At 43.1% G+C, this 25,025-nt stretch overlaps 1 protein-coding gene across 5 annotated transcripts in view; it reads right to left on the reverse strand.

Moving 5' to 3' along the window:
• Positions 1 to 2,166: 2,166 nt before the first annotated feature.
• The window catches only part of heatr5a (HEAT repeat containing 5a), a 29,946-nt gene continuing 7,087 nt past the window's right edge, over positions 2,167 to 25,025 (reverse strand). For 3 of the 5 annotated variants that reach the window (XM_019263224.2, XM_019263222.2, XM_019263223.2), the window contains 31 exons: positions 24,062 to 24,214; positions 23,877 to 23,976; positions 22,759 to 22,868; positions 22,404 to 22,573; positions 22,055 to 22,218; positions 21,835 to 21,940; positions 21,512 to 21,702; positions 20,587 to 20,746; positions 20,261 to 20,450; positions 19,998 to 20,167; positions 18,611 to 18,637; positions 17,795 to 17,939; positions 16,459 to 16,641; positions 16,045 to 16,284; positions 15,783 to 15,961; positions 15,605 to 15,673; positions 15,307 to 15,486; positions 14,674 to 14,881; positions 14,439 to 14,543; positions 14,233 to 14,367; positions 14,001 to 14,128; positions 13,351 to 13,498; positions 12,905 to 13,078; positions 12,549 to 12,650; positions 12,353 to 12,445; positions 11,555 to 11,731; positions 7,243 to 7,388; positions 6,835 to 6,942; positions 6,343 to 6,445; positions 5,442 to 5,595; positions 2,167 to 5,295 (listed from right to left, as the gene is read on the reverse strand). In XM_019263224.2, the coding sequence (XP_019118769.2) occupies positions 5,136 to 5,295; positions 5,442 to 5,595; positions 6,343 to 6,445; positions 6,835 to 6,942; positions 7,243 to 7,388; positions 11,555 to 11,731; positions 12,353 to 12,445; positions 12,549 to 12,650; positions 12,905 to 13,078; positions 13,351 to 13,498; positions 14,001 to 14,128; positions 14,233 to 14,367; positions 14,439 to 14,543; positions 14,674 to 14,881; positions 15,307 to 15,486; positions 15,605 to 15,673; positions 15,783 to 15,961; positions 16,045 to 16,284; positions 16,459 to 16,641; positions 17,795 to 17,939; positions 18,611 to 18,637; positions 19,998 to 20,167; positions 20,261 to 20,450; positions 20,587 to 20,746; positions 21,512 to 21,702; positions 21,835 to 21,940; positions 22,055 to 22,218; positions 22,404 to 22,573; positions 22,759 to 22,868; positions 23,877 to 23,976; positions 24,062 to 24,214 (4,478 nt within the window). In that variant the 3' untranslated portion in view covers positions 2,167 to 5,135. The remainder of the gene's footprint in view (positions 5,296 to 5,441; positions 5,596 to 6,342; positions 6,446 to 6,834; positions 6,943 to 7,242; positions 7,389 to 11,554; positions 11,732 to 12,352; positions 12,446 to 12,548; positions 12,651 to 12,904; positions 13,079 to 13,350; positions 13,499 to 14,000; positions 14,129 to 14,232; positions 14,368 to 14,438; positions 14,544 to 14,673; positions 14,882 to 15,306; positions 15,487 to 15,604; positions 15,674 to 15,782; positions 15,962 to 16,044; positions 16,285 to 16,458; positions 16,642 to 17,794; positions 17,940 to 18,610; positions 18,638 to 19,997; positions 20,168 to 20,260; positions 20,451 to 20,586; positions 20,747 to 21,511; positions 21,703 to 21,834; positions 21,941 to 22,054; positions 22,219 to 22,403; positions 22,574 to 22,758; positions 22,869 to 23,876; positions 23,977 to 24,061; positions 24,215 to 25,025) is intronic. The other 2 variants (XM_019263226.2, XM_019263225.2) reach the window with 1 other exon arrangement.

Consider the following 25,025-nt stretch of genomic DNA (forward strand, 5'->3'; position numbering starts at 1 on the left):
CTCGGAAATACGAAACACAGCAACGATCGTCATGTTTTCCTTCTCATTTTACGATATTTTCTTCTTATTTCACATGTCTGTGCCAGTCAGTTGTATAAATACATGCCTGTGCTGTCCTATGTGAGTGGTATGAACAATTGGAATTAAAAAAGATGGTCAAATAATAATATCGAGTAAGTAAAATGTGCAGTTAACACGTTTAGATTGACCTGGGAAAAAAAGAAATTACATCTTTACTATACACTAAGCACAGTCAGAGGTTAATATACATCTGTACACAAATTATTAAATATTAAAATCACAAATTAACAAGTAAAAACACTCCAGGATCAGTGTTTGTTATTGTGTGATGAATTACATGCTTTTATTTACCTTAAGCAGTGTTTGATCTTGTACTAAATGAACTGGTATGTTAAACCGCCTTTTATGATCATTACCATTTTTGACATGACAAACATTGATATGCTACGATAGCAGAGTGTGGTGTAGATTTGTGGTACATTTTTAGCTCTAGAAACAGTCTTCATTTTATTTGGCTTACAACAACAACAACAAAAAAATTACTTAATCACGCTTCATCTTGATTGTGCTGCGGTTTACGACAGTACATGAAGGCAGCATCAGGAGGCGACGCAGGTGACGTCAGGGGGCGCTGCAACATGTTTGTTTGTCTCAGATCAAAGATAAAGTTTCAGTGAGGCCACCAGACACAAGACAACATGGAGAAAGTGACTGTGAGACACAGATTTATCACATATATTCATTTTATTATAATCGTATTTCAAATTTCATTAAATCAATCAAATCAAGTTATTATATTTACATTTAAATAATGCAGTATACAAAATTTAAAGGTCCAGTGTGCCAGATTTAGGTGGCTCTATGTACAGAATAAAATTCATAACTATTAGTGTATAATCTCCTGAAAATAAGACTCTTTTGCTACCTTGAAATATCTACAGACACCACCCGTCCTCTTCCACTCCATGGCAGAGTCCGCCACATTGAATCTCTAGATTTCTACAGTAGCCCACAATGGACTGAACACTGGCTCTAGATGGGGACTTTTGTGTTTCTCGCCACTAGTTTCTCCTTCCTGCTTGGAAAAAGAGACTGAGGTGAGGCGAGGCAATTGCAACAAGTTCAACTACATGCCACTAAATCCTACACACTGGACCTTTAAAGAGAAACTTTGCACACCCTGAAAATCTGCTTTTTTGTGTTTTCTGACCAAGCAGCAACCTTCTTGGCTGGAGAATGAAGCCAATGCAGAAGTGCCAAAACCTGCAGTTCCTCAAACGTCCACTTGAGGCTGGCTCCAGAAGTGAGTCAGTCTCCATAAGTCCCCATGTTCAAACGTCCAACTTCACAGCAGAAATAAACATGTTTACAGCCTGGTACAAAAAAATGTTTTGGTCTCTATAGCTAATTTCCCAATTTATGACAACTGTACTGAGGGTGAATTTATATACAACTCACCTGTTCACATTATATTAAGGCTTAAAGTTATGCAGAATTAAGAGTGTGAATGCTTTGATTGACAGGTGAGTGCTGTTACAGATGACTTGTTTGAGGACCTAGGCCTGCCTCAGGTCCACCGATGATCCACGTCTTTGCCAGTCTTTAGATTAACCGGGAGGTGGAAGGGACAGTACATCCATTGTCTGCATCCAGCGCTGCATATTTTTGGCTTCAAAAAAATGATTTGGAAACCTGCAGGAGACATCACTCAGACTCTGTCCGTTCTTTATACCATTAATTTTTATGACTCACAGTGTTTTTACTTCTCACCTTGCTGCTGTGATGTTTAGGTGGACTTCAACCAGAGAAACATTGTTTTTCAGCTTGCAAAAATGCCACTAATGGTATTTATATTTTATTTTTATTATGTTGAAGGCATTGTATATATATTTCTGTTGATAATAGACAAAAAAAACTGTTCATTCACTTTGTTTTTTTGGTCTTTATCCATGCTAGCAGTGTGACTGTATGGGTGATAATGTCACTCTTTCACTTTAATCAAGACTAAATTATCTCAACAATTTTTACAGACATTTGTGTCTCCAGAGGATAAATCCTACTGCCTTAATTAGTCATCTGACTTTAACATTAGGTTCTTCAGTTTGTTCATGCAACAAAGACAAATAAAGAAAATTGGAAACTGTATTAGAAGAAAAACAGATTTTATTCACTCACTGCCGTTAGAAAACAACATGTTAACTCATTCATTCAGGACACACCTGTACAGTTCACAGGTGAGCTCACACACTCGGAAACACACACACTTGTACAGCTGGTGTGTGTGTGTGTGTGTGAAGCAGAGAGAAACTGCTGAAGCTGGAAGCACACAGCTCACCTGGTCGATACACTTATTGCAGGTAAATCTTTAGTGTTTTTGTTTAAGACGGAGAATTACAATGAAATCATGTTGGAAATGTTTTACTGACACGAACATTCACATTAAGACAACCAAACGTACTTTCTTTCAGGTCAGTCTGCGCACGACTCAACCGAGAAAACATCACGTGGTTGGTGTAGTGTCCTTAAACTAAAGTGCTGATGACTAAATTGTCCCTCACAGGCCACCATATGACTTATAACAATCAGAGAGTCTTCAGGTTGCATTTTTATATGATTTGTCAGACGACTTCAAAACCAACAGATCAACATTTCACTAAAAAAATAAAGAACTCTTTTTCTGTTACTGACATTCAGACGGAGGTCAGGAGATGTGTGGACATGACCTCTGACCTCCTTCACTGTTAGTGATGCAGCTTCTTTTTCAGCCAGCTTCAGATTGTTTTCCTGCTTACATCATGACGTACATGACGATGACACTTATTTCAAAATAAAAGCCTCAAGTGACTGAATATTCCCTTTCATTGACGGACCTGATCAAACAGCACAGACAGCTACTGTTTGTTTAATTGCACAAGTGGCTCAGGCGGGTGGAGACTTTGAGACGCTCTCCTGTGTATTCTTTATGGTAAACGTCTGAGATTAAAGTCTCACTCCAACATTTGACTTTCAGTTGTTTTTTTGAATCACCGGGAAAAAAAAAAAATCACGCCAACACAACTCCAAACTAAAAAAGGCTCTTTGGAACTCTTTTATGGGGCCATGCTGCCATCTAGTGGCAGTTTATTTTTTAAAGTTTTGAAAGTTAGCTACGAGCTAATTGTGTCGTCACACCTCCAAATGTCCATCTGAGATTTGCACTAAATTCAGTAAATCTGCTTCAATAATGGGACTGGCAGTTTCATTTGGATTTCTTGTTGCTCTGACGCTAAAATATGAACTTTGAATATTCAAATAAATGTTTACAGATGTGTCTAAAATTTGAAAAATGTTGGTCCAAAGACAAAATTGTGTTACAGTCCTACCTATTGGTGCATTTGCATCATATTTGGTTTTACAGATCTGGAGAACTCACGGGGTTGAAAGACAAAAGTTTGCATAATCTGGAGAATCTTTTGCTCAATGTTTGTTACCAAAAACTAACATTTAACTATTTAACAACTAACTATTAAAATAACGTTTTTTAGTGTGTCGAAGTTTGTATATTTGCATATTTTGCATAAAACTGCAAAAACATGTACAGACAGAAATGGGCGTGGCCTATACCACTGAATAAAAGGAACGCATGGACCTTTAATTGAGACGTACAATTTTGTTCTTTTTGTTTATAATTCTCATCAATCTGATTCCTCCAAATTCAGACTTCAATCTCACAATTTTGGCATTTTGATGTTTTCCTGGCGTGGCCCAAATTCACTTCAGTTTAATTTCAATGTTCAGAGTTTAAAAGTCGTCTCACTCTGTTCTTTTCGCCCTATAAAGGTGTCTTTTTGAATCCAACTTCTAACTGTTTGAGTTAAATCACACTCACATCTGCCCATCTGAGCTGTTTGACTCAGGTCTGTTCACTCCGTGATCCTCGCTAACAAAATGAAGTTTTTCATCACAAACACCAACAAAACCAACAGACACCCAGAAACAATTTTTAAAAACTTGTGTTTACAAAACTTAAGAGCATAATCAAGATCTAAAATAATGTCTGTAGTTTGTCATGACATTAACCAAAAACAAACTACTTGAATGACTTTTGTTTCTCCTCAGTGACACGATGAACGTTAACATTTCATCAGCGTGATTTTGGGATGAAAAACCTTCAGATGTTAAAATCTAACATTTCATATTCATCATATATGACGTGAAATATGAATCACTGCACTTCATAAAGTTTAAACTCACTGATGACTGAATAAATTCACTCATTAATGACGATCATAACACTGAACCATCTGCAATACCTCCAAGTTAAACACGAAAAATACATTCAACATAAAAAAAAAAAAAAAAAAAAAAAAAAGTATATATATATATATATTCTGCTTCTGCTGATTCAATCCGCTCATCGATGCGTCATCAATATTTCATATCACCGCTGACAGTTTCCTTCTTCCCTCCAGACTTCCACTGCTCACTTTACTCATTTTACGAGCTGGAACACTTCCTCAATTAATCACTGGCTATGCTGTAGATTAGTTAGCTAGTTAGTTAGCATTTTGCCAACATTACCTAAGTTAAGAGGTGAGAAACGTGGAGAGTTTCACTCTAACAGCTGACTGTGATGGATTATCTGGATTTCCATAGCGTTGAACTGACAGCAGCGACTTCTTATAAAGAAGGAAATCGAAATTTGATGAGGTTTTTGAAAAATAATCAGCAGGGATAGAGAGTATTTCAGATTCGTAGTTGATGAGATAAAACGTGTAAAACCACCAGAATTGAACGTCTTGACAGAATGAACAATAACAGTGATGTATGATTTAGTGACATGCGGCGTATGTTTCAATTGCTATCAGAGGAACACGCCGCCATGTTGGAAAAGTCATGATGACATCAAAGATTGTTACCCTGAACATTAAAACACGTGGATGTCATGATATGGCTTTTGTTTCCTAATTTTTACAACATGGCAGCGCGCCCGACCCACCGCTTGAATTTCATTCTTCATGTTACCGATCAGATTCTCTGACAACAAAAGTACCGTTTGTCTGAGGGGACAGTGAGCGCAGCACGGTGCGTTGGTCACACTGACGTCCCGCCTGCGGTGCTGCAGGTGAAGCGTCTCACAGGAAGTTGGTTTTGAGCGTGATGCTGGGCGAGGACTTGGCGGTGCTGCGGGCGGCGGCGTTAGCGCTGCTGGCTTTAGCGTTCAGACTCTCCTGGTTTCCTTTGACGGCGGCTTCCAGGCGAGACTTCAGGTGAGGGGACGACGCAATGAGAGACCTGAAGAGGGCAGAAACACGTCAAATCTATCCTCCCGATTTAGATCTTTTATCAATTCTAAATGATATATGAACTGTAAGTGCTTTACATGTTGAACCAGGCAAACAAGGTTTGTAACAGACTATAATTTAGTTGTAACATGTTACCGGAACACGGCTGAGTGTTGAGGGCCGAGACGCATCAGGTCTTTGAGCGCCGCCTCATGTAGGGACCGGGACGCCGCGGGGGCCGATCCCAGAGCGTTTTCATCCAGGAGGAAGGAGATGAGGAGGGGCAACAAGATGGCCACCAGCTGAGGACCTGAGGGTCAGAAAACTCTCAATGTACGGTTTTGTGACAAACAGGACATGATGTCATAAGTGTGCCGATGCACGTTAAAGTATTCAGTAGTTCTATCTAAAGCATATCTATCAAAATTCCTTGACATCGATAACAAATGTACCTTTTGTAAAACCGAACCTGAAAATGTAACTCATTTTTTTTATGGTTACCCATATAATAGTACATTTTGGAAAGAACCTGAGAACTATATACTGTGTAAAACAAAACATAAAACCAGCATTGAGGGAAAAAACATTACTTATTTTGAATACACACAAAATAAACTATGCATTATTGTCAACCTCTATATTTTATTAGGGAAATTTCACATCCATAAATGTAAATTATAAGATTCATCACCATCATTTAAGCTATTTTTGATTGAAGTTGATTATTATTTTAAGTCTCTTAAGTTAATTACTAATAAAAAAATGTCTATCTATAATGAATATTCATGCAGATATTTTCAACCAGTAACCTGTCACAACACTTATAACTAGAACTTTATTTATATGTAAAATTACAAAGTCTGTCACATCTAAGTTTTATTTTTGCTTTTTCCGTTTTCATGCTTTTTCTTTTTGATTCTTATACAATCATGTAACTATGCAGATGCTATGTTACTACTGGACAATGTGAACTAGTTTGACTGAATTCCTTGTTTCTTCAATAAAGTTAAAAAAAAAAAAAGGAAAAAAAAGTATTCAGTATTTCTACTCGACTCACGCTGTGACTCATCCGCAGCCTGGACCAGAGCCTCCATGGCTCGGACTGCCTCCAGGACTCCCATCAGCTCCTCTGGACTCTGAGGACGACTCCTCTCCACCTTCTAAAGAAGAAACGCATCATATAATGATGACATCATCTGATCAATACATCAATCTGTCTGATCGGATAGACGACAGCAGTTTCTTTTCAAAATAAGATCTTTGCTTTTTTTTTCATGATAATTTGATTTCATCAGAATTAAAAGTTTGTTTCTTTCTGTGTTCGCTTCATTTGATTTTAACTTCAGACTTTATGATCATTTCCATTTTTTCCACTTCAGAATTCAGGATATAATTGTTTTAATGAATTATTTTCTAACATCAGTGTGTCAGTGATTTAATTTTGACAAGTTCACTTCAGATCTTTATTGTCCTACAGGAAAAAAAAAATGTTGAGTGTCAAATATAATCTGCATCAAACGCCAAGATAAAATGGTGCTCAGTTCTGTACCTGGAGGAATCGAACCAGTGGCGGTCCAAGCGCCTGGATGTATGGGACGGCCACGCCGGGCGGAGCCTGAAACACTGACGTTAACAGCTGATAGCACCGACTCACAACCTGCAGAGGAAAGAAGTTTTATTATTATTCACATCACTGACCTCACAGAGGAAACAGCCTGGTCTTTGTGTGATTCATGTAGATCAGATGAGTTTTGGGGGCTGATATGATTGAGCAGTTTTCATTTATCACAATTTGGATGCACAGTTTCCTTCATTCACATCCTAATAAATTCTTCATGTTTCTTCAGTCTGTTTTGTTTGTATTTGTGTGTTTTGGGGTGTGAGCTTCGCTTTCTGTTTCCTGTCATCAAATTATTTCTTTAATTCAAGAAACAGAAAGTGTCTCTCTGGTGCTGACCAGGGGGTCTTTGGCGTCCATGCTGGCTGTGAAGCGCTGCAGACAGAGCGCGTGCAGAGGCTCCACGGTGCAGACGTCAGGACCGGCAGACAGCAGGAAGACGGTCAGAGCTGTGAGCAGGCTGATCTGATCCACCACAGAGTCTCCTGAACACACACACAAAACCAGTCAAACACCTTCTATCCTGCTACAGTAGGTACGGAAAGTACTCAGACCCCTTTAAATTTTTCCACTCTGTTTCATTGCAGCCATTTGCTAAAAATCAAAAAAGTTAATTTTATTTCTCATTAATGTACACTCAGTACCCCATCTTGACAAAGGGGGAAAAAAAGTACACATTTTTTAAAATTTATTAAAAAAGAAAAAAATGAAAGATCACATGGTCATAAGTATTCAGACCCTTTGCTTAGTATTGAGTAGAAGCACCCTTTTGAGCTAGTACAGCCATGAGTCTTTGTGGGAATGATGCAACCAGTTTTCCACACGTGGATTTGGGGATCCTCTGCCATTCTTCCTTGCAGATCCTCTCCAGTTCCGTCACGTTGGATGGTGAACGTTGGTGGACAGCCATTTTCAGGTCTCTCCAGAGATGCTCAATTGGATTTAGGTCAGGGCTCTGGCTGGGCCAGTAAAGAATGGTCACAGAGTTGTTCCGAAGCCACTCCTTTGTTATTTTAGCTGTGTGCTTAGGGTCATTGTCTTGTTGGAAGGTGAACAGTCGGCCCAGTCTGAGGGGTGGCCAACTAGTCAGAGACTAAGAGCCACTTTTTTTTTTGTGTTACTGCAAAGAGCCACATCATACAAGTGGGCACACATGAACATGATCCCATTCCCATTCCCATACACGCACGCACACACAGACCTCTGCTCAGCCAGATTTAATGAAAATAACCACACCAACATGATAATATCAGTTATTTTCAACAGTTAACATTGTGTGCACTGTCTCACACACACAAACTCTCAGTTCAAGCAAGTCCACAAACAAAAATAGAATAATTTTCAATAACATTTTTCTCTTACTATGCTGCTTAGTGAGACTTCTGGCATTCCTTATCTTGAACAATCCTCTTCAAATCTGGCTTGTATTCTGTTGTTGCCACTCGAAGCAATTCTTTCAAATGACTGTCAGTCAGAACAGATCGATGCTTTGATTTCACGTTTCAGGGTAGAAAACACAGACTCGCAGACGTATGTTGACCCAAACATTGACAGTATCTTAAGCGCAGCCCATTTGATGTTGGGGTATTTTTTCATTGGCACAGTTTTCCAGAACTCAATGGCCCCTTCCCTTAAAACAGCTTTCAGTTGATCCTCCTCACAAAGATCGATCATCTCCAACTCAGCCGCAGCCTCATCTGTGACGAGCGGGGCTTTCAAACAGTCTGTCTCCGCATTAAATGGGTCGACGAGGAACGTAATCTGTGGTCTTTTCAGTTGTAGATCACAGAACCGGGTCACAAAGCTTTTGTGCAGGTTTGCAACCAGTGTTGCATATCTGTCTCTTTTCTTTTTCAGGGCGGCACTGGTGACTTGCTCACTGGCTTTTAGCATAGTATGAAAATGCGTTAAATCTCCCTTTTGAATATGCGCCTCGAACAGCTTTAGTTTGTTGACAAACGCAAACACACTTTGCACCAGGTCAGGCAGCATTTTTAACTTACCCTGCAGGGTCAGGTTCAGTCTGTCCAAGTGACACAGCATGTCGACTAAAAATGCCAGATCCATAATCCACTCGAGGTCCGAGAGCTCGGGATAGTCCTTGTCCTTCTCTTCCATGAACAGTTTCACGGCATCCAAAAGCTCAAAGAAGCGAGAGAGTACCTTGCTTTTTGACAGCCACCTCACAGTGCAGTGCAGCGGCAGGTCACCTGGAAGCCCTTGGTCCAGCTCAGCGATGAGATTCCTGAATTGCCTGTGGTTAAGCACATGTGTGCGGATGTAGTTGACGATTTCCATCACAGGCTTCATGACGTTGTCTAAATTCAATGACTTAGACACGAGTTGCTCCCTGTGGATGATGCAGTGGAAATTCCAAAAGTCGGGAAATGTTTGATCAGCTTTGCACAACCCCACAAGCCCGTTCACGGATCCGATCATGGCTGGCGCTCCATCTGTGGCTATTGCAGTTAGTTTCGGTATGGGCAGATTTGCTTTTGCAAATGCAGCCATCATTGTTTCTTTCACATCTATGCCACGGGTTCTGTCTTTTAATGGCACAATATCAAGGAGTTCTTCTTTGATCATACATTCATTTGACACAGACCGTGCAAATATTGCCAACTGAGGCTTGTCTTGTATGTCACAACTCTCATCCAATGCCACACTAAAATACTCACATGCTTGAAGGTCAGAGTGCAACTGTGATTCAACAGCCGTATTAATATCCGATATTCTGCGTTCAACACTGTGGCGGGACAGTTGGACGCCTGATACGCTCCGTTTTAGTTTGTCGTCTTCAGGAGACAAGATTTCAACGACGTCAATGAGGCATTTTTTAATGAAGTCCCCTTCGTTGTATGGCTTTTTAGCCCGTGCTATGTTCCAAGCCAGTTGATATGATGCAAACGTTACGGTCTCCGAGTGTTTCGTAAATTTTTGGAAAAACTGCATCTGCTTTTCTGCCTGACTTTTCAAAGCGACCAACTTGTGCTTGCGAAGTTCAGTCCCTTTTGGAAATTCCTGTTCGATGTTAGGATGGAGTGAGCTGAAGTGACGCTGAAGATTTGAAGCTTCGAAATGCGCTAATGCTGCGTGACATATAAGGCAGATCGGCTTGCCATTACGTTCAACAAAAAAATATAAACTCTCCCACTCTGTCAAAAACGTCCTGTGTTCTTCTTCATATTTTCGTTTGGCTGTGCTTTTTTTACCTGCCATTTTGAGAGCTAACATGACGGAAATTGTTTACAACGCAAATTATGTCGGGCCAAAGATTCTCTTGGCGCGCGTTTGTCACTCAAACAGGCTTACATGGTCAGCGTGCCATCTAGCCGTAGGGGGAATGAATGTCAACGCCAGCCAAGCATATTTGACGCATGTCATGTGAAAGCTCCTGAAGAGCCGCATGAAACTAGTTAAAGAGCCGCATGAGGCTCCGGAGCCGCGGGTTGGCCAGGCCTGTCCTAAGCACTCTGGAAGAGGTTTTCTTCCAGGATATCTCTGTACTTGGCCACAATTTATCTTTCCTTCAATTGCAACCAGTCGTCCTGTCCCTGCAGGACAAAACACCCTCATAGCATGATGCTGCCACCATCAAGTTTCACTGTTGGGACTGTATTGGGCAGGTGGTGAGCAGCACCTGGTTTTCTCCACACATACCGCTTAGAATTAGTGCCAAAAAGTTCAATCTTTGTCTCATCAGATCAGAGAATCTTTTTCTCATAGTCTGGAAGTTCTTCATGTGTTTCTTGGCAAACTCTATGCAGGCTTTCATATGTCTTGCACTGAGGAGAGGCTTCCGTCGGGCCACTCTGCCATAAAGCCCCGACTGGTGGAGGGCTGCAGTGATAGTTGACTTTGTGGAACTTTCTCCCATCTCTCTACTGCATCTCTGGAGCTCAGCCACAGGGATTTTTAGGTTCTTCTTTACCTCTCTCACCAAGGCTCTTCTCCCACGATTGCTCAGTTTGGCTGCATGGCCAGGTCTAGGAAGAGTTCTGGTCGTTCCAAACTTCTTCCATTTAGGGATTATGGAGGCCACTGTGCTCTTAGGAACCTTGAGTGCTGCAGAAATCCTTTTGTAACCTTGGCCAGATCTGTGCCTTGCCACAATTCTGTCTCTGAGCTCCTTGGGCAGTTCCTTCGACCTCATGACTCTCATTTGCTCTGACATGCACTGTGAGCTGTAAGGTCTTATATAGACAGGTGTGTGCCTTTCCTAATCAAGTCCAATCAGTTTAATTAAACACAGCTGGACTCCAATGAAGGAGTAGAACCATCTCAAGGAGGATCAGAAGAAATGGACAGCATGTGAGTTAAATATGAGTGTCACAGCAAAGGGTCTGAATACTTATGACCATGTGATATTTCAGTTTTTCTTTTTTAATAAATTTGCAAAAATTTTTTACATTTCTGTTTTTTTCTGTCAAGATGGGGTGCTGAGTGTACATTAATGAGAAATAAAATGAACTTTTTTGATTTTAGCAAATAGCTGCAATGAAACAAAGAGTGAAAAATGTAAAGGGGTCTGAGTACTTTCCGTACCCACTGTACATGCAGAAATAATCTTTTGAACGTTGTCCTCCATCAGGTACATTTAGAAACATTTCTCTTTAAGTTAAAGATATTTGAATAGTTTTAAATTTTGTACCACTGTCCCAGAGTCTCAGCAGAGTATTCAGAGCTGATCTCAGCAGCAGGTTCCAGGCTCCTCGGCTCTTCTCCTGCCGGCTCATCGGAGACGTCACAACGGACTTCAGAGCCTGAAGGGCCGCCTGAACTACCGAACCCAGACCAGCACCGCCCACCGAGCCCGCCACAGGGGCACCTGGGAAAGGAAACACACATGGGTAAATGGAACTTTTCAAAAAAAGTTCTCACTTTTTACAAACACTTTGACTCCATTTTCCTGATTAACAGTTTTAATGCTTTTTTACATAACAGTATGTTTATGATGTTACATTAGTACTTTTACTGAACAGTCCATAATTGTTAGTCAGTCAAGTTTTTGTGCAATTTTCTAGGAACTGTAACATTATTAATGGTGGTGGTTTCTGCCCCATTTACTGCAAAAACTATGTATCCTACACAACACATATATACAAAGCCAAAGTTTCATAAATAAATCTTTAATTCAGTTAGATGTGAAACATCAGGAGAGGAGTGAGATAGAGGTGACAGGGTTATACAGTGTGCAGAGACTGAACACTCTGTGAATGAAAGTTTATTTTGACCAATCAGAGTTGGTGATTGTTGAACATGTGGAGTGAGTTTTCTTTTTGTTCTGTCAAGCAAGTGTTACAATGTTACGAAGAAAGTCTGGTGACTCTGTAGAGTCCTCACCATAATTTTGTCAAGTCACTTCCCATTTGTCACTTCAATATCAAAATATATAAAAAAAAAAGAAATCAGATCCAGGTTTTAAACATTTCTTTTTAAGCATCCTCACCTGTGTTAGCAATGTGCGTGCTGGACTGGTGGACCAGCTCTCGGAGGACTCCCAGCAGCAGGTAGAGGACAGTGGGTAGGATGGAGACGCTGCCTGCAGGAGGACAGACAGCCGTCGAGTCAAATGCAGAGAAATGACATCATCGACAAACTTTACTAACGCTAACATGCTAACATTAGCGTTTCCAGGCCCTCACCTTCTGGGGAGCAGACGGACGGCAGCTCAGACAGGACGCACAGAGCCGACGACACCAGCTGACAGTCGCTGTCGCTCAGACTCCAGACTGAGCCGCCAGGACCTAAACACACACATACACACACACACACGTTTAAAAATACATTGACGTCTTGTATTTCATCCCCACAACAAGACTAATCTAACAGCTCCTCTCTGATTTCTTCTTCCTCACCCCTCCTTGTCAATGTTCCCTGGACTCCTCTTACAATTACCTCCATCTTTTTCCTCCTTTCACCTGACCCACAGTTTCCTTCAGCTCTTCCTCCTCTCAGTACCCACCCCATCTCTCCTCCTCCTCCCCCATCTCCCTCGTACCAGTTGGGCTGGTTCCAGCCAGTTTGGGACTGAGCTGTGGAAGTTTCCGGACCAGTACACAGAGGCAGAGCTCCAGTGCTCCGAACACCAGCGAGCGTCCAGGAATCAAACCTCCGGTGTCCCGTCCCTCGCCAAACTCCGGCAGCGTCTCCTTCTCCGCCGCTCCGTCATCCACTGTGGAACAACAGAAGTTTTCTTATTTAACATTATTCAAACTGAAGGAGAGGACATACGTGCAGACTCCTCCACCTGATAAAGAATCTAGAACATGGTTGAAAGCTCTGGAAGAAGCTACGACAGTAAGAGGACTGTGTTTGTTTTTTTTGTTTGTGCTCAATCTGACAATTATGTCTCACTTTTTTCACATTAATCAAGAGTCGAATATGAATACTGGTCATGATGGGCACCCGTACTGCCGTACAGTTCGTCTGACAGCGTGTGTTCACCTTCAGCGCTGTGACGTTTCTCCCTGACGTGCTCCTGAGCGGCCGTCACGATCTGTCGCAGTAAATCCAACACAGCGAGCTGAACGGACACTGACTCTCTGGTCACCATCAGCCGGTGGAGTACGCTGAGCAGCTCCACACTGAGAGCCTGCAGACAGACAGACAGAGAGACAGACAGACAGTCAGTCAGACAGACAGACAGACAGACAGGGTCTGAGGACAAAAAGTCATGTTCAGTTCTGTCTGTCGAACCTGGATTAAGTCTTAAAGACTTTGAGATTCCAGCCTGGATTCTGGTAAGTTTATGGTCTAGAATCTGAACCAGGCTTTGATCATACCTCTAGCCTAGATTCTGGTTTGGTCCTTGAATTCTAGCTTGAATCCCGGCCTGGATCTGGATTTTAAATCTAATCTGGATTCCAGCCTAGATTTTTGTCTGAATTCTCATCTGCTTTCAAATTTTTGGCTTTAAACTCCTGTCTGGAACGTCTATAATCTCGTTTGGATTCTGGACATCGGGATTCCAGCTAAATTTATAGCCTGGAATCTGACCTGGAGTCTTGTCTAGAAATTGGCCCTGGACTGTGATCTAAACTGTTTCAGTCTGAAATCTGGCCTTGAGGATTGTATCCTGGATTACGCAGTCTCACCTGGTCGTTTCCGATCTTAGTTCGGGGCCAGGGTACGTCCAGCAGTGCCTGCAGAGCTCGCAGACAGGAAGTGATGTTCTCCATCTGGTCCTCAGAGTGTGGAGAACACAGGAACTCCACACTGATCCCTGACAGAAGAATACGTAACCAAACAATTTAAAGTGAGTGAAAATAAATACACTCTCTGGTCTTCAGATTTCTGCTGGGTTTTGTATTGAAACCAGTTTTCTACCCAGTAGGAGATGCAGTCTGTCGGAGTTGATGTCCTCTGGACTTTTGGCTCCGCCCATAGAGCCGGTGTGTCCCATGGAGGTGGGCGTGGCCGGTCTGGACAGGTTGGCAGGTGTATCGTCTGACATCACAAAACCTGCAACACACAGTCACACCTGACTGTTCAGGTCAAACAGAGAACAGTGAGGAGTGAGGAGGAGCACTGACCGGTGCTGTGGAGCCAGAGGGAAGTGGCATGGAGGATGGGAGCCCAGGAGGAAGAGTAATGAGCTCTGGCCTGGTTCACTGTCTCCGCCGTGTAGAAAGAACCTCCTGTAAGAGGAAGAGGAGGGTGAACGCCGTCAAATGTCAAACAGTATCAAACGACAGAGCAAGGAAACAAGTCACAACAAGAAATCTTCCCACCCTTCCTTCCCTCCCCCCCTCTCTCCTTGTCTCCTACCTGTTGCTGGTAGCTGTGGTGTGTACTCCTGTGGGAGGGTGAGCAGGGCATAGTCCTGCAGCGCCGCCAACCACAGACGGCTCAGTGTCGACAGATCTGACTGGACCAGATTCAGAAGGCCTGCGCCTCCTGAATCAGAGCCCGAGCCTTCGGTAGCCAGAGAGGAGCTCTCCTTCTGTCTGCTCCTCTGAACAGCGACAATGTAAACCTGAAGACAGTGATCCAACGCAGACATCAGCAGATTTGAATTAGGCTCAGTGTTTTATCTTGTGTACACAAATTCTTCAAGTTATCTACATAATATTTTGTGTCACAATGTGTTTAAGAGAACATTCAGTGAGCAGAGTTTGTTGTTGTTTTTCGTTTCAGAATTTTGTGATTAAAAGAGCGCCCACAGGACTGCAGCGGTCTCTTCAGGTTTAAGATGTGTACGGTTATGACACAGACGAGGTTATTTGAAGTGACTCTCTGTTCTGTTTGCATCACCTGAGGTCATTTTCGATTAGCAGCTAAGGCGAATATTGTTTGGGAGGTTGAGGCTACAATGTTTGGTCAAATCAGAGATCGTAGTGATCAATTTTGATGCAGTCGTTGTTGCTACATCAAACAATAAATAAACAGTGAAACGCCCACCTCAGCCCAGGCCTTCAGGACGGCCAGTGTTTCCATAGTGGCGGTGGCCTCGTTGTACAGCTGGCTGCACGTGTCCCTCCCGGCCTGGACTTTAGCCAATGAGGAGGCCAGGAGCTGATGAACTCGCCGCAGGTCACGGAGGTCACTGACCACACCGCTGGCAATCCAGGCACTGCAGACCTGGAGATGGGTTTAGACATTTACACATCACTCAGAGCCCAGATGTTTGGTTTAACTGAGATAACCGGAGTCTAACAGTCAGTCAGGATGATCAACATGATTATTGATGATTGATCACCTGACAGGCCTTGGCGGTGACGTCAGGAGGAGCGTCAGCAGTGAAGGCAGGTCTGAGAGCAGCTCCAACCTGCACACATGAACACACAAACATTAAAGAGAAGCAAATGATGTATCAGAGCCTCCAACCAATCAGAATACAGTCTTCTCGTCCACACTACTCTGTGTGGCATCCTTACGTTGGCCTGGTACTGCTCCAGGATCACATGACCGGGGAACTCTGGTTCGGGGATGGCCGAGAAGCGTCTGATGATCACCAGCAGAGTCTGGAGACCCGCTAGCCGCAGCTGGTCACTGTGGTCTGTGGCCGCCATGAACGCCATGCGGACCAGGTCACCAAGATGGAGGACCAGAAAGTCTGCAGAGAGCCAGGCGAAGTGTCAGGGAGGTTTGCGGCATCCTCAAACACAAACTGAATGGGTCCACTGCGGGGGGTCTTACCAGTGGACTCATGCAGCCGTCTCTCCTGAGCCAGAGCCATGTCGAAGTGAGCCGGGTCTGCAGTCTCACACTGAGCTATGATGCGACACACACACTCCATGGCGAAGCGGCGCGTGGCCCAGCGCAGAGCCGTGAACGGGCCGCCAGACTCTGAGCGAGCTCTGAAAGCAGAGGAGTCGTCGTCTCTGCTGGGGTCTGCCTCCTCGTCCTCTTGACTTGCCTCAACCGGAGTCTGACAATCTGAGGGAGAGTCAGCATGAAAGTTCATTCATGAGCTTCATACCAAATCAATCTGAAGATGTTTTATGTTCTTTCCATCATGTGATCATAAATTTAGACTCATTAAATTCTTTAAAAAAAAACAAAAAAACATTTTTACCATGAAGCAGAAAACCTTTGACAGATTCAACCCACCGGTGGTTGCAGACAGGACGTCTTTGCAGAGTTTCAGCCAGTGTCCCAGTTTTCCACTGGTGGCGCTGGACGCCATCATGTGGACCAGAGTCTCCTGGATGTCATTCCTCAGACCTGGATCTGACTCCCGGTCCAACAGAGTGAACAGAGCTCCTTCCAGACCCACTTCCTTTATGGTGACGTCTGCACAGGAAATAAAACAACAAGACTTTAAAATCTAAATACTTCACCAGAGTCTGACAAGACTTGTGTTTGAAGGTGATGTTAATCTCATATTATTGTCTGATATTTTTTTTTTTTTTTTTTTTAAACATAAAAGTATCATTAGAAATAGATTCATAAATATGGGTCTTAATGAACGGTGATCCAAACATGTGGAGCTCAAACTGCACCATGTAATGGAGACACTGATGACAGATTTGTTCTTAAATAGTATGAGTAATTTATCATGTTCACAATTTGTCTCGTACAAATAAAATTGATGAATGGTACGGGTCCTGCAAGCCTGTAAATATTCTGCTATCCTTGACTTGCCTAGTAGTTTTTTGGACTTGTCTTTATTGAATAGCAGCAGCTGTAGAGGGACATGACACAGGAGGGGGTCACATACAGCAAAGGTCCACAGACTAGAAATGAGACTGCGCTGCTGCTGTAAGGACTCGGACTGAGTCTGGTGGTGAGATCGATGTATGGGCGGTTTCTGGTTCAACAAACAGATCTTACTCTTAAACTAAATGTTGTCAGACAATCTGAACCTCTGGACGTACTTTGACAGATGTTACGTCGCTGCCACTGCTGCCCGTTACTTTGAATCATTTTCACAACTGACTCAAAGTGTTTGTTCTGAACAAGCCATTGTTGAAAAGACTATTAAAGATGCTTAAAGATGTGATTCGTTTCAGATCTCAGATGCTGCTGCTCTAGTGGCCGTGAATTTTTTTTGTATATATAACCTTCAAAAAGCAGCTCACCTGTTTAGATGTCTAGCCTTGGGGTAACTTTCTGTCGACTCTCATTTTAATGAAGTTCCATTATATCATGTTTTATTCATCCTAATTCTGTATTTCTTTGTTTTTATGTCAGTTGTTAATTTATTCGTGAAGCACTTTGTGATGTTCTGCTCTTCAAAGGTGCTTGTTTGATAAAGGTACTTTTTTCAACAAGAGAGAAAAAGAATAAATATACATTGAGATATATATTTAAGGAAGTTGAACTATTGTGGAAAAAACATATCAGATTTAATTTATAATTCCAAGCACGGAGCGTGTTGCAGGTGATCCTTAAAGAGCATCATCAATGAGAGGTATTCCTGATCAGAGTCGAGCAGCCGTCTCACCCAGCTGTGTGTTGTCCCGTCTCGGCAGCTCTTTGACCAGAGTCACGGCGTGTTCGGAAACCTCCAGAGCTTCCCGCTGCACGAGCTGCCGCAGACACGCCACCACGGCCCGTCGCAGACAGAGGTACGAGCCGCACAGGTTGGCCTGAAACACACAGATTACATCAACAGAGTTCATATGTGTTGTACTGTTAACGGGTTCATCAGAGGAGGCATGCACCTACAGGCAGTGTTTCCTCCAGACTCACTAATTAAACATGGTTTACATTAATAAAGACATATTTTAATTACTGATTAATATGAATTATTTTCTGTAATTATCTATGAAATGTCAGAAAATAGTGATAAAATTCCCAAAGCTCAAGGTGGCATCTTCAAATCTAGTCAAGTCTTTTTTTCACCACTAAGAAGCTGGAAGAGCAAATCTAATTTTCTATATTTATTTCCATATTTTTATGTCAATCACAATATTATTATTATTGTTGTTGTTGTTGTTGTTGTTGTTGTTGTTGTTGTTATTATTATTATATTATAATAATAATAATAATAATAATAGGTAGGAGATAAAAACAGCCAGCAGGGAAGGATGCGTTAATGGTTGTTCAACAGAAGACGTGCTGGTGTTAATGAGTGAGTTAATACACTATCAAAACCAACGAGTGCAACACAAAACGGTTTCAGAATCGGTGACAGAAAAGTGTTAAACAGCTCAACGACAACAGAAAAGTGTTGAGGGAGAAAGAAGCTGAAAAGAAAGTGAGACAAACAGCAGCTTCAGGCCTGAGAGAGAGAGAGAGAGAGAGAGAGAGAACCTACCAACATGGAATAATCCAACAAGATCTCCTGCAAGACATAAGACAGGGTCACAAACACTGCTAACTGGACATGAACTCATCTAGACTCCAACAGAAACCATCAGGATGATGAACAAACAGACGTTTGAACATCTATATCACACTCATTTTCATATTCCTGTGTTTAGTGCTGCCCCCTGAAAGTCAAAGATTTGAATCATCAGTTGGAGAACGTTCAGACGGCTGAGATTCCAGTCGATCATTGTGCTCTCGAGGTAAAATCCATCTGCTGTGTCTAGACCAGGACCCAGAGCGAGTCCGAGTGTGACGCAGGCCGGCTGCCCGGTGAGGATCTTCATCTGAACTTACAGCTCACAGCAACTCAACACTTTTGTTTGATATCTGTTAACGAGTCAGCATGCCTTAGCTCAAACAGCTAACTTAGCTTGTTGACTATATTGCATTGCACTGAAACCCGTTAAAAATCTGCGCAGGTCACCTTTTATTCAGATCCTCAGGACTAAAGCAGACCTGCTTTAACAGTCTGCCTAGCAGCGAGCTGCGAAGCACCCACTGTGTTTCTTCTTCTTCTTCCTATTGATCCGTTTCCTCTGCAATTGAAGTCTATGGCAGCCCCTAGAACGCCATGGTGAAAAGTTTTGATACTTGGCACATGTATTCAGGACAGTCCCATGGTCAACCTCAAGAATTGTCATGCCCGTACCGCGAAGTGCCACCAAAATTTCAAAGTTTAAAGTGCATCCAGCTTCATAACTTTGGACCCATTGGTCCAAATTTCACAAATGAGGTACCGTTGGGATCCTTGGGTCAGGATGAGTTCAACTATGACGTCAATTTGCGCCATATTGGATTTTCCTGCATTTGGCATTTTAGCAAAAACCTTCAAAAAGCATTTCAGGTCACGCAAACTGTCCGATTTCCACAAGACTTGACACATAGAATTTTCAGACCAAGCCGCACAAAAGTTATTGTGTGGATTTTTTAAATTCACTTCCGTTTGCCCGTAGCAGCCAATTAAACTCAGTGGCGACACCGCCAAACAGGGAGTGGGCCAAAATCTCTGCGATGCCTTGATGTATCGAAATAATAAATAATAATAATACTAAATAAAGTTTATTATTATCATTATCTCTCTCTGTGTGTTGAGCTTTGACTTCATTAGGTGCACCAGAGGACAAAAAACAGACTCTGAGGGTAAAGTGTTGATTGATAAGATGAACAAGCTCCTATATACACTTTTTCTCTTCATTCTCATTACATTATTGCACATTAGCCTTCAAGCACCTTGTGTAGACTGACAGCACCCCCATACTTCACTGCGCATATTGAAAATATGACTACGTAACAGATCTGTCGATAGAAAACAGAGTGAGGTCAGGTGTACTCACACAGAGTGCAGGTACGAGGCTGGCCAGGTTGACGTGTGGTGGTGAGAACATGTGCAGCTGCTGCAGACAGGAAATGGCTCTGGCCTGAACCAGACACTCTGGACCGGCCTGCATCACTTCACATCCCACCAGACAGCTGGAGCGCAGACCGGATACTGCAGAACCCTCATCTGAGAAACACAACACACACACACATCACAGCTGGACCCTCAGCTGACAAATACAACACACATACACACACCACTTGAACACTTGGCTCGTACCTTGCAGGTCGGGGCCCAGGCAGGTGATGAGGGCATGCAGGCAGCGTCCCAGGCTGTGGTGCACCTCGGGGTGGGTGGGTGGAGCTGCCAGAAGCAGCCGGAGCACCAGGGTGAAGGATGGCTCAGCATGGGCGCGGTACAAACCGCCAGACAGGTCGACTACCAGAGACAGACTGTGGAGAGACCAGGTCTGGACCCAACAGACACACAGCGACAGGGAACGTGAGGACATTTTGTCCGCTCATCACCGTCAGGACTTGGGTGAAATGTTTTGTTTTAAGGTCCTCGCAAGTGTCAAAAAAAACAAAACAACTCTTAATGCGTACCTGGACCTCAGGTGAGGTGCTGTCCTGGCTCAGGGTGAACAGGACACCCAGGCATGTAGACAGGTGTTGTGGTGAGCTGATTCCTCCGGTATAGCGGTACAGTGCCCCCAGAGCCAGAGCGTAGCCACTTCGAGATGCTGCGTCTCGAGCCGTCTTCAGCCTGAACAGTCGTGATCAGTACGGTTAGTGGCAGCAGTAGCAGGAGATTTTGGAGATGTAGTACTTTTTCTGTGTATCTGTGCATAGCAGCTTTTAAACACAAACACGAGTCATTCATTGAAACAAAGATTTTTGATTGAGTGAAAAGGTCGATCCGTATCATCATCTTTAAGAAACCTTTTCCCATGGCACTTACACCATTCAAACCATATAATACAGTCGGTTATAGATACCATGTCAGCTTCAGCTGTTTTTAAAGATAAAAGACGCTTCAGTTGAATTTCTTTGTGGAAATAAGCTGCTGTGTTTTCCTCTCATCCTGAGTTTTCTGACATCAAGTGAACAGAGTGTTGCTGAAATTCCATGTCCAAAGAATCGGTATGGTATGACTGTGAAACTTCCTACACTGAATCTGTTCCTGCCCTAAATACAGCTCTCAATGAGCAAACTACCAACTTTCTGCACTAAAACATGACATCACACTCAAAACACACGGATTCAGATTCTTCCACTTAGTTATTTAAAAACCTTTTTGGACTATTTCTGGTTCTTTATGTAACCATCTGTTCGTGTTGTGAATATTTTTAGATCAAGAACTGATACGTTTCTGCTGTTGATACAAGAGATGAAAGACTTGAATCAAGATGAATCTTCAGACTTTTCATTTTATCAGCTGCATTTATCAGAGCGTTCCTCGTATCCCCTCTTGCAGTGAGAGTCCAATCCAACACTGACAACTAAAAGCCGACTGTTAACATCCCCCTACCTGTCAAAGCAGAGGAGGGACACGGAGACAGTGAAGCCGGGGTCTCCGACCACCTGAACCAGCCGGGCCAGACCTTCAGCTGCCAGACAGCGCAGCAGAGGACTGGCACTCTCCAGAGACCCCGATAGGAGGGACAACGCTGGGGAACGCACCTCCTCCGGACCCAGAGACCCTCGAATGCCACCCTGGTGCTGAGGAGGAGGACACGTCCAATGGTCATGTTTTTTAGCCAGTGTTTAAGGAGACTTAACTAACTGTGGACAAACTAACTCTCGTTCTAACCAAATGTTTGGTGTAAATCTTGATGCTGACAGGTGCCGTACCTTAAGCAGACTGCAGAGGGCAGCACAGACGTGGGTCCGGACGGTCTGTTGGCGTTGACCTTTCAGCTGGTTCACTGTTTCTACAAACTGCTCCAATATCTTCACTCTGAGAGCGACAGAGAGACAATCAGTTATCCACAGATTGGCTTTAGAAAACAAGCTGTGAACATGTGTAGGCAGCAGGGCCGACCAGCAGTGCAGCTGACAGCAGGTGAGTTACCTCTGAGCAGAGATGATGTGGGGGAAGAGCACTCCAAAGAGGCGGACGGCGGCAGCGGTCAGAGCGATGGGAGGAGGAAGAGGAGCGGGAGCTTCATAAGTCCTCTCACACAGGCTGAAGGCATCGTTGTCCAGAGAGCCTCCTCCCACACTGCTGCCATGGAGCTGAAACCCAAACACACCACACAAACATTACAAGGTGCTTCAGTCCCGCAATGTACCGTTTCTTTGTTTTGACCTGACTCAGTGACTACACACGCAAACTAGCTAAAAGCTATAATAATGGACATTTATCTTTTACACGGTATGTGGTGCCTTCAAAATAAAATAAATCAGTAAAGTTTCGTCACCTGTTCCTCAATGTATCTGTGGTCGGTGTCGTGGAGGGTGGGGCCGACCAGCGGCAGGTCGTCATGGTGACAGAGTGGAGGCAGCAGGGTGAGCTCTGAACACAGCTGGTTCAGGTTATCCTGACCGGACAGATCAGTCACCAGCTGGTTCATCACCAAACCAAAACTCTCTACAGGAGGACGAGAGGAAGAAGAATTCAAATCTATCTTAATATAGCACACTGAGGAGGAAGAAAATAACCATGACAGAATAAGAAAGGAGAGGGTGGAATGAAGAAATAAAGAGATGAAAGAAAGATGAGAAAGAGGCAGTAAGGAGAGATGAAAGGAAGCAGCGAAGGAGGTGTGTCGTTACCTTGGTAGTTGTGTGGGGGCAGCAGAGCGAGCAGCTCGTAGACTCTCAGCCTGTAGATGACCGACCAGCTACGAACTGAACTGCTGTAAGACCTGACGAGAGCAGGCAACCTGGACACACACACACACACACACACACACACACACACACACACACTTATACTAACAGTTTACATCCAGTGAGTCAGATCATTTTAACCCCAAGGTCAGTAAAACCTTCTTTTGAGACAAGAAAGAGATTTTTCTAATAATATCATGTGGACACTTCTAATGTTATGAAATGCTTGTCAGTTATTTACAATGACTCAAAGACACCTCAGATATGTGAAAGAAATATTACATGCGTTGGGGACCACATTTGGTGCTCTGGTGCACTGGTTATCAAACGGTGGTACCATTCAGTACCACTGGTGGCGCTTAAATAAATATATCAGTGGTCCCAGAGGACCAGGATTGAGAAACACTGAAATAAATGATTTGAAAACCTGAATATTACAACAATATTTACAAAATTTCAAATGAGAATACTTGAGAAACTTTGAGATCAAAGGAATTTAAGTCAAATTAAGTTTTGCAGGCTTAACCTACTTCTCCTTTTTATTAATTACATATATTTTGTTACTTTATTTCTCAAATGTTTGTGTTTAATACTGCTTGGTCCTGATATACAGTCCTGTATCTTAAACTTCAACAGACGGATGATCTACTAATTGTTGCTCAATCAAAATATTTGAATATTTAGAATATTTTGTTACGTTCTTGCACATAGTGCACACACATCCGTGATTGATTACAAGCTAAAATGATTCATTAAAATAAGATTTAAAAAACTGCAATTGTGGCTCCATGCTGGAAATAACAGGAAAAGAAGTGCGGATCAGTAGAACCAGTTCTGTTGAGAAATAAATAAGGGAGGTGGGATGGCTGTAAAAAGTTTGAGAATCACTGGTCTAGTGAGTATTTGATGCAGCAGGATGGTGTGTGTGTGTGTGTGTGTGTGTGTGTGTGTGTGTGTGTGTGTGTGTGTGTGTGTGTGTGAGAAGGTACTTTGTTGACAACATAAAAAATATGGAGTATCTTCAGACTTAATTAATAATTTAAAACCAATCAGGTACTGACTTGGTAAGCAGGGCCACAGCGCAGGCCAATGGTGTGAGCAGACGGCTGATGATGTCATCAGTGACGAGCTCCCTGCAGTGCAGCAGCAGGTTCTTCATCGCTGTTCAAACAGACCAACACGGTTATTTTCATTTTTCATTCATTAATCAAAGACAAGAACGGACTACAAGGTGTCACGCACTGACCGCAAAGTGCCCCGGCACGTCCCCCGAGTGTAACCTGCCACGTAAAATAGTCCCCTCGTCGCAGCTCCATCTCCTGCTCCCTGAGGGAAGCAGGAAACACACACCGCCACAGCAGGAGGAGACGGGACAGGTGGTGTTCCACTACAGCTGGGCCTGAGCACGTGTGTGCGCGCGCGCACACACACACACACACACACACACACACACACACACACAATTACACAGTTTAGAAAATGTAACTGTCGAACAAGAACTTTCATTTTCTCAAAACTTTGTCACTAGTGGAGTGAAAAAACGTCTCGTTGTCACATTTGTCCAGCATCGTGACAATAACGTTGACAGTAACGTTGACAGTAACGCTGACAGTAACGCTGACAGTAACATTGACGGTAACGTGGACAATAACGCTGACAGTAACGTTGACAGTAACGCCGACAGTAACGCTGACAGTAACATTGACAGTAACATTGACAGTAACGCTGACAGTAACGCTGACAGTAACGTTGACAGTAACGTTGACAGTAACGCTGACAGTAACGTTGTAACGTAGACAGTAACGTTGACAGTAACGCTGACAGTAACATTGACAGTAATGTTGACGGTAACGTGGACAATAACACTGACAATAACGCTGACAGTAACGCTGACAGTAACGTTGACAATAACTTTGACAATAACGTTGACAGTAACGCTGACAGTAAAATTGACAGTAACATTGACAGTAACATTGACAGTAACGTAGACAGTAACGCTGACAGTAACGCTGACAGTAAAATTGACAGTAACATTGACAGTAACGCTGACAGTAACATTGACAGTGACGTAGACAGTAACGCTGACAGTAACGCTGACAGTAACGCTGACAGTAACGCTGACAGTGACGTTGACAGTAACGTTGACAGTAACGCTGACAGTAACGCTGACAGTAACGCTGACAGTAACGTTGTAACGTAGACAGTAACGT

This window comes from Larimichthys crocea, chromosome XVII, assembly GCF_000972845.2.
Source record: "Larimichthys crocea isolate SSNF chromosome XVII, L_crocea_2.0, whole genome shotgun sequence".
Lineage (NCBI taxonomy): Eukaryota > Metazoa > Chordata > Actinopteri > Sciaenidae > Larimichthys > Larimichthys crocea.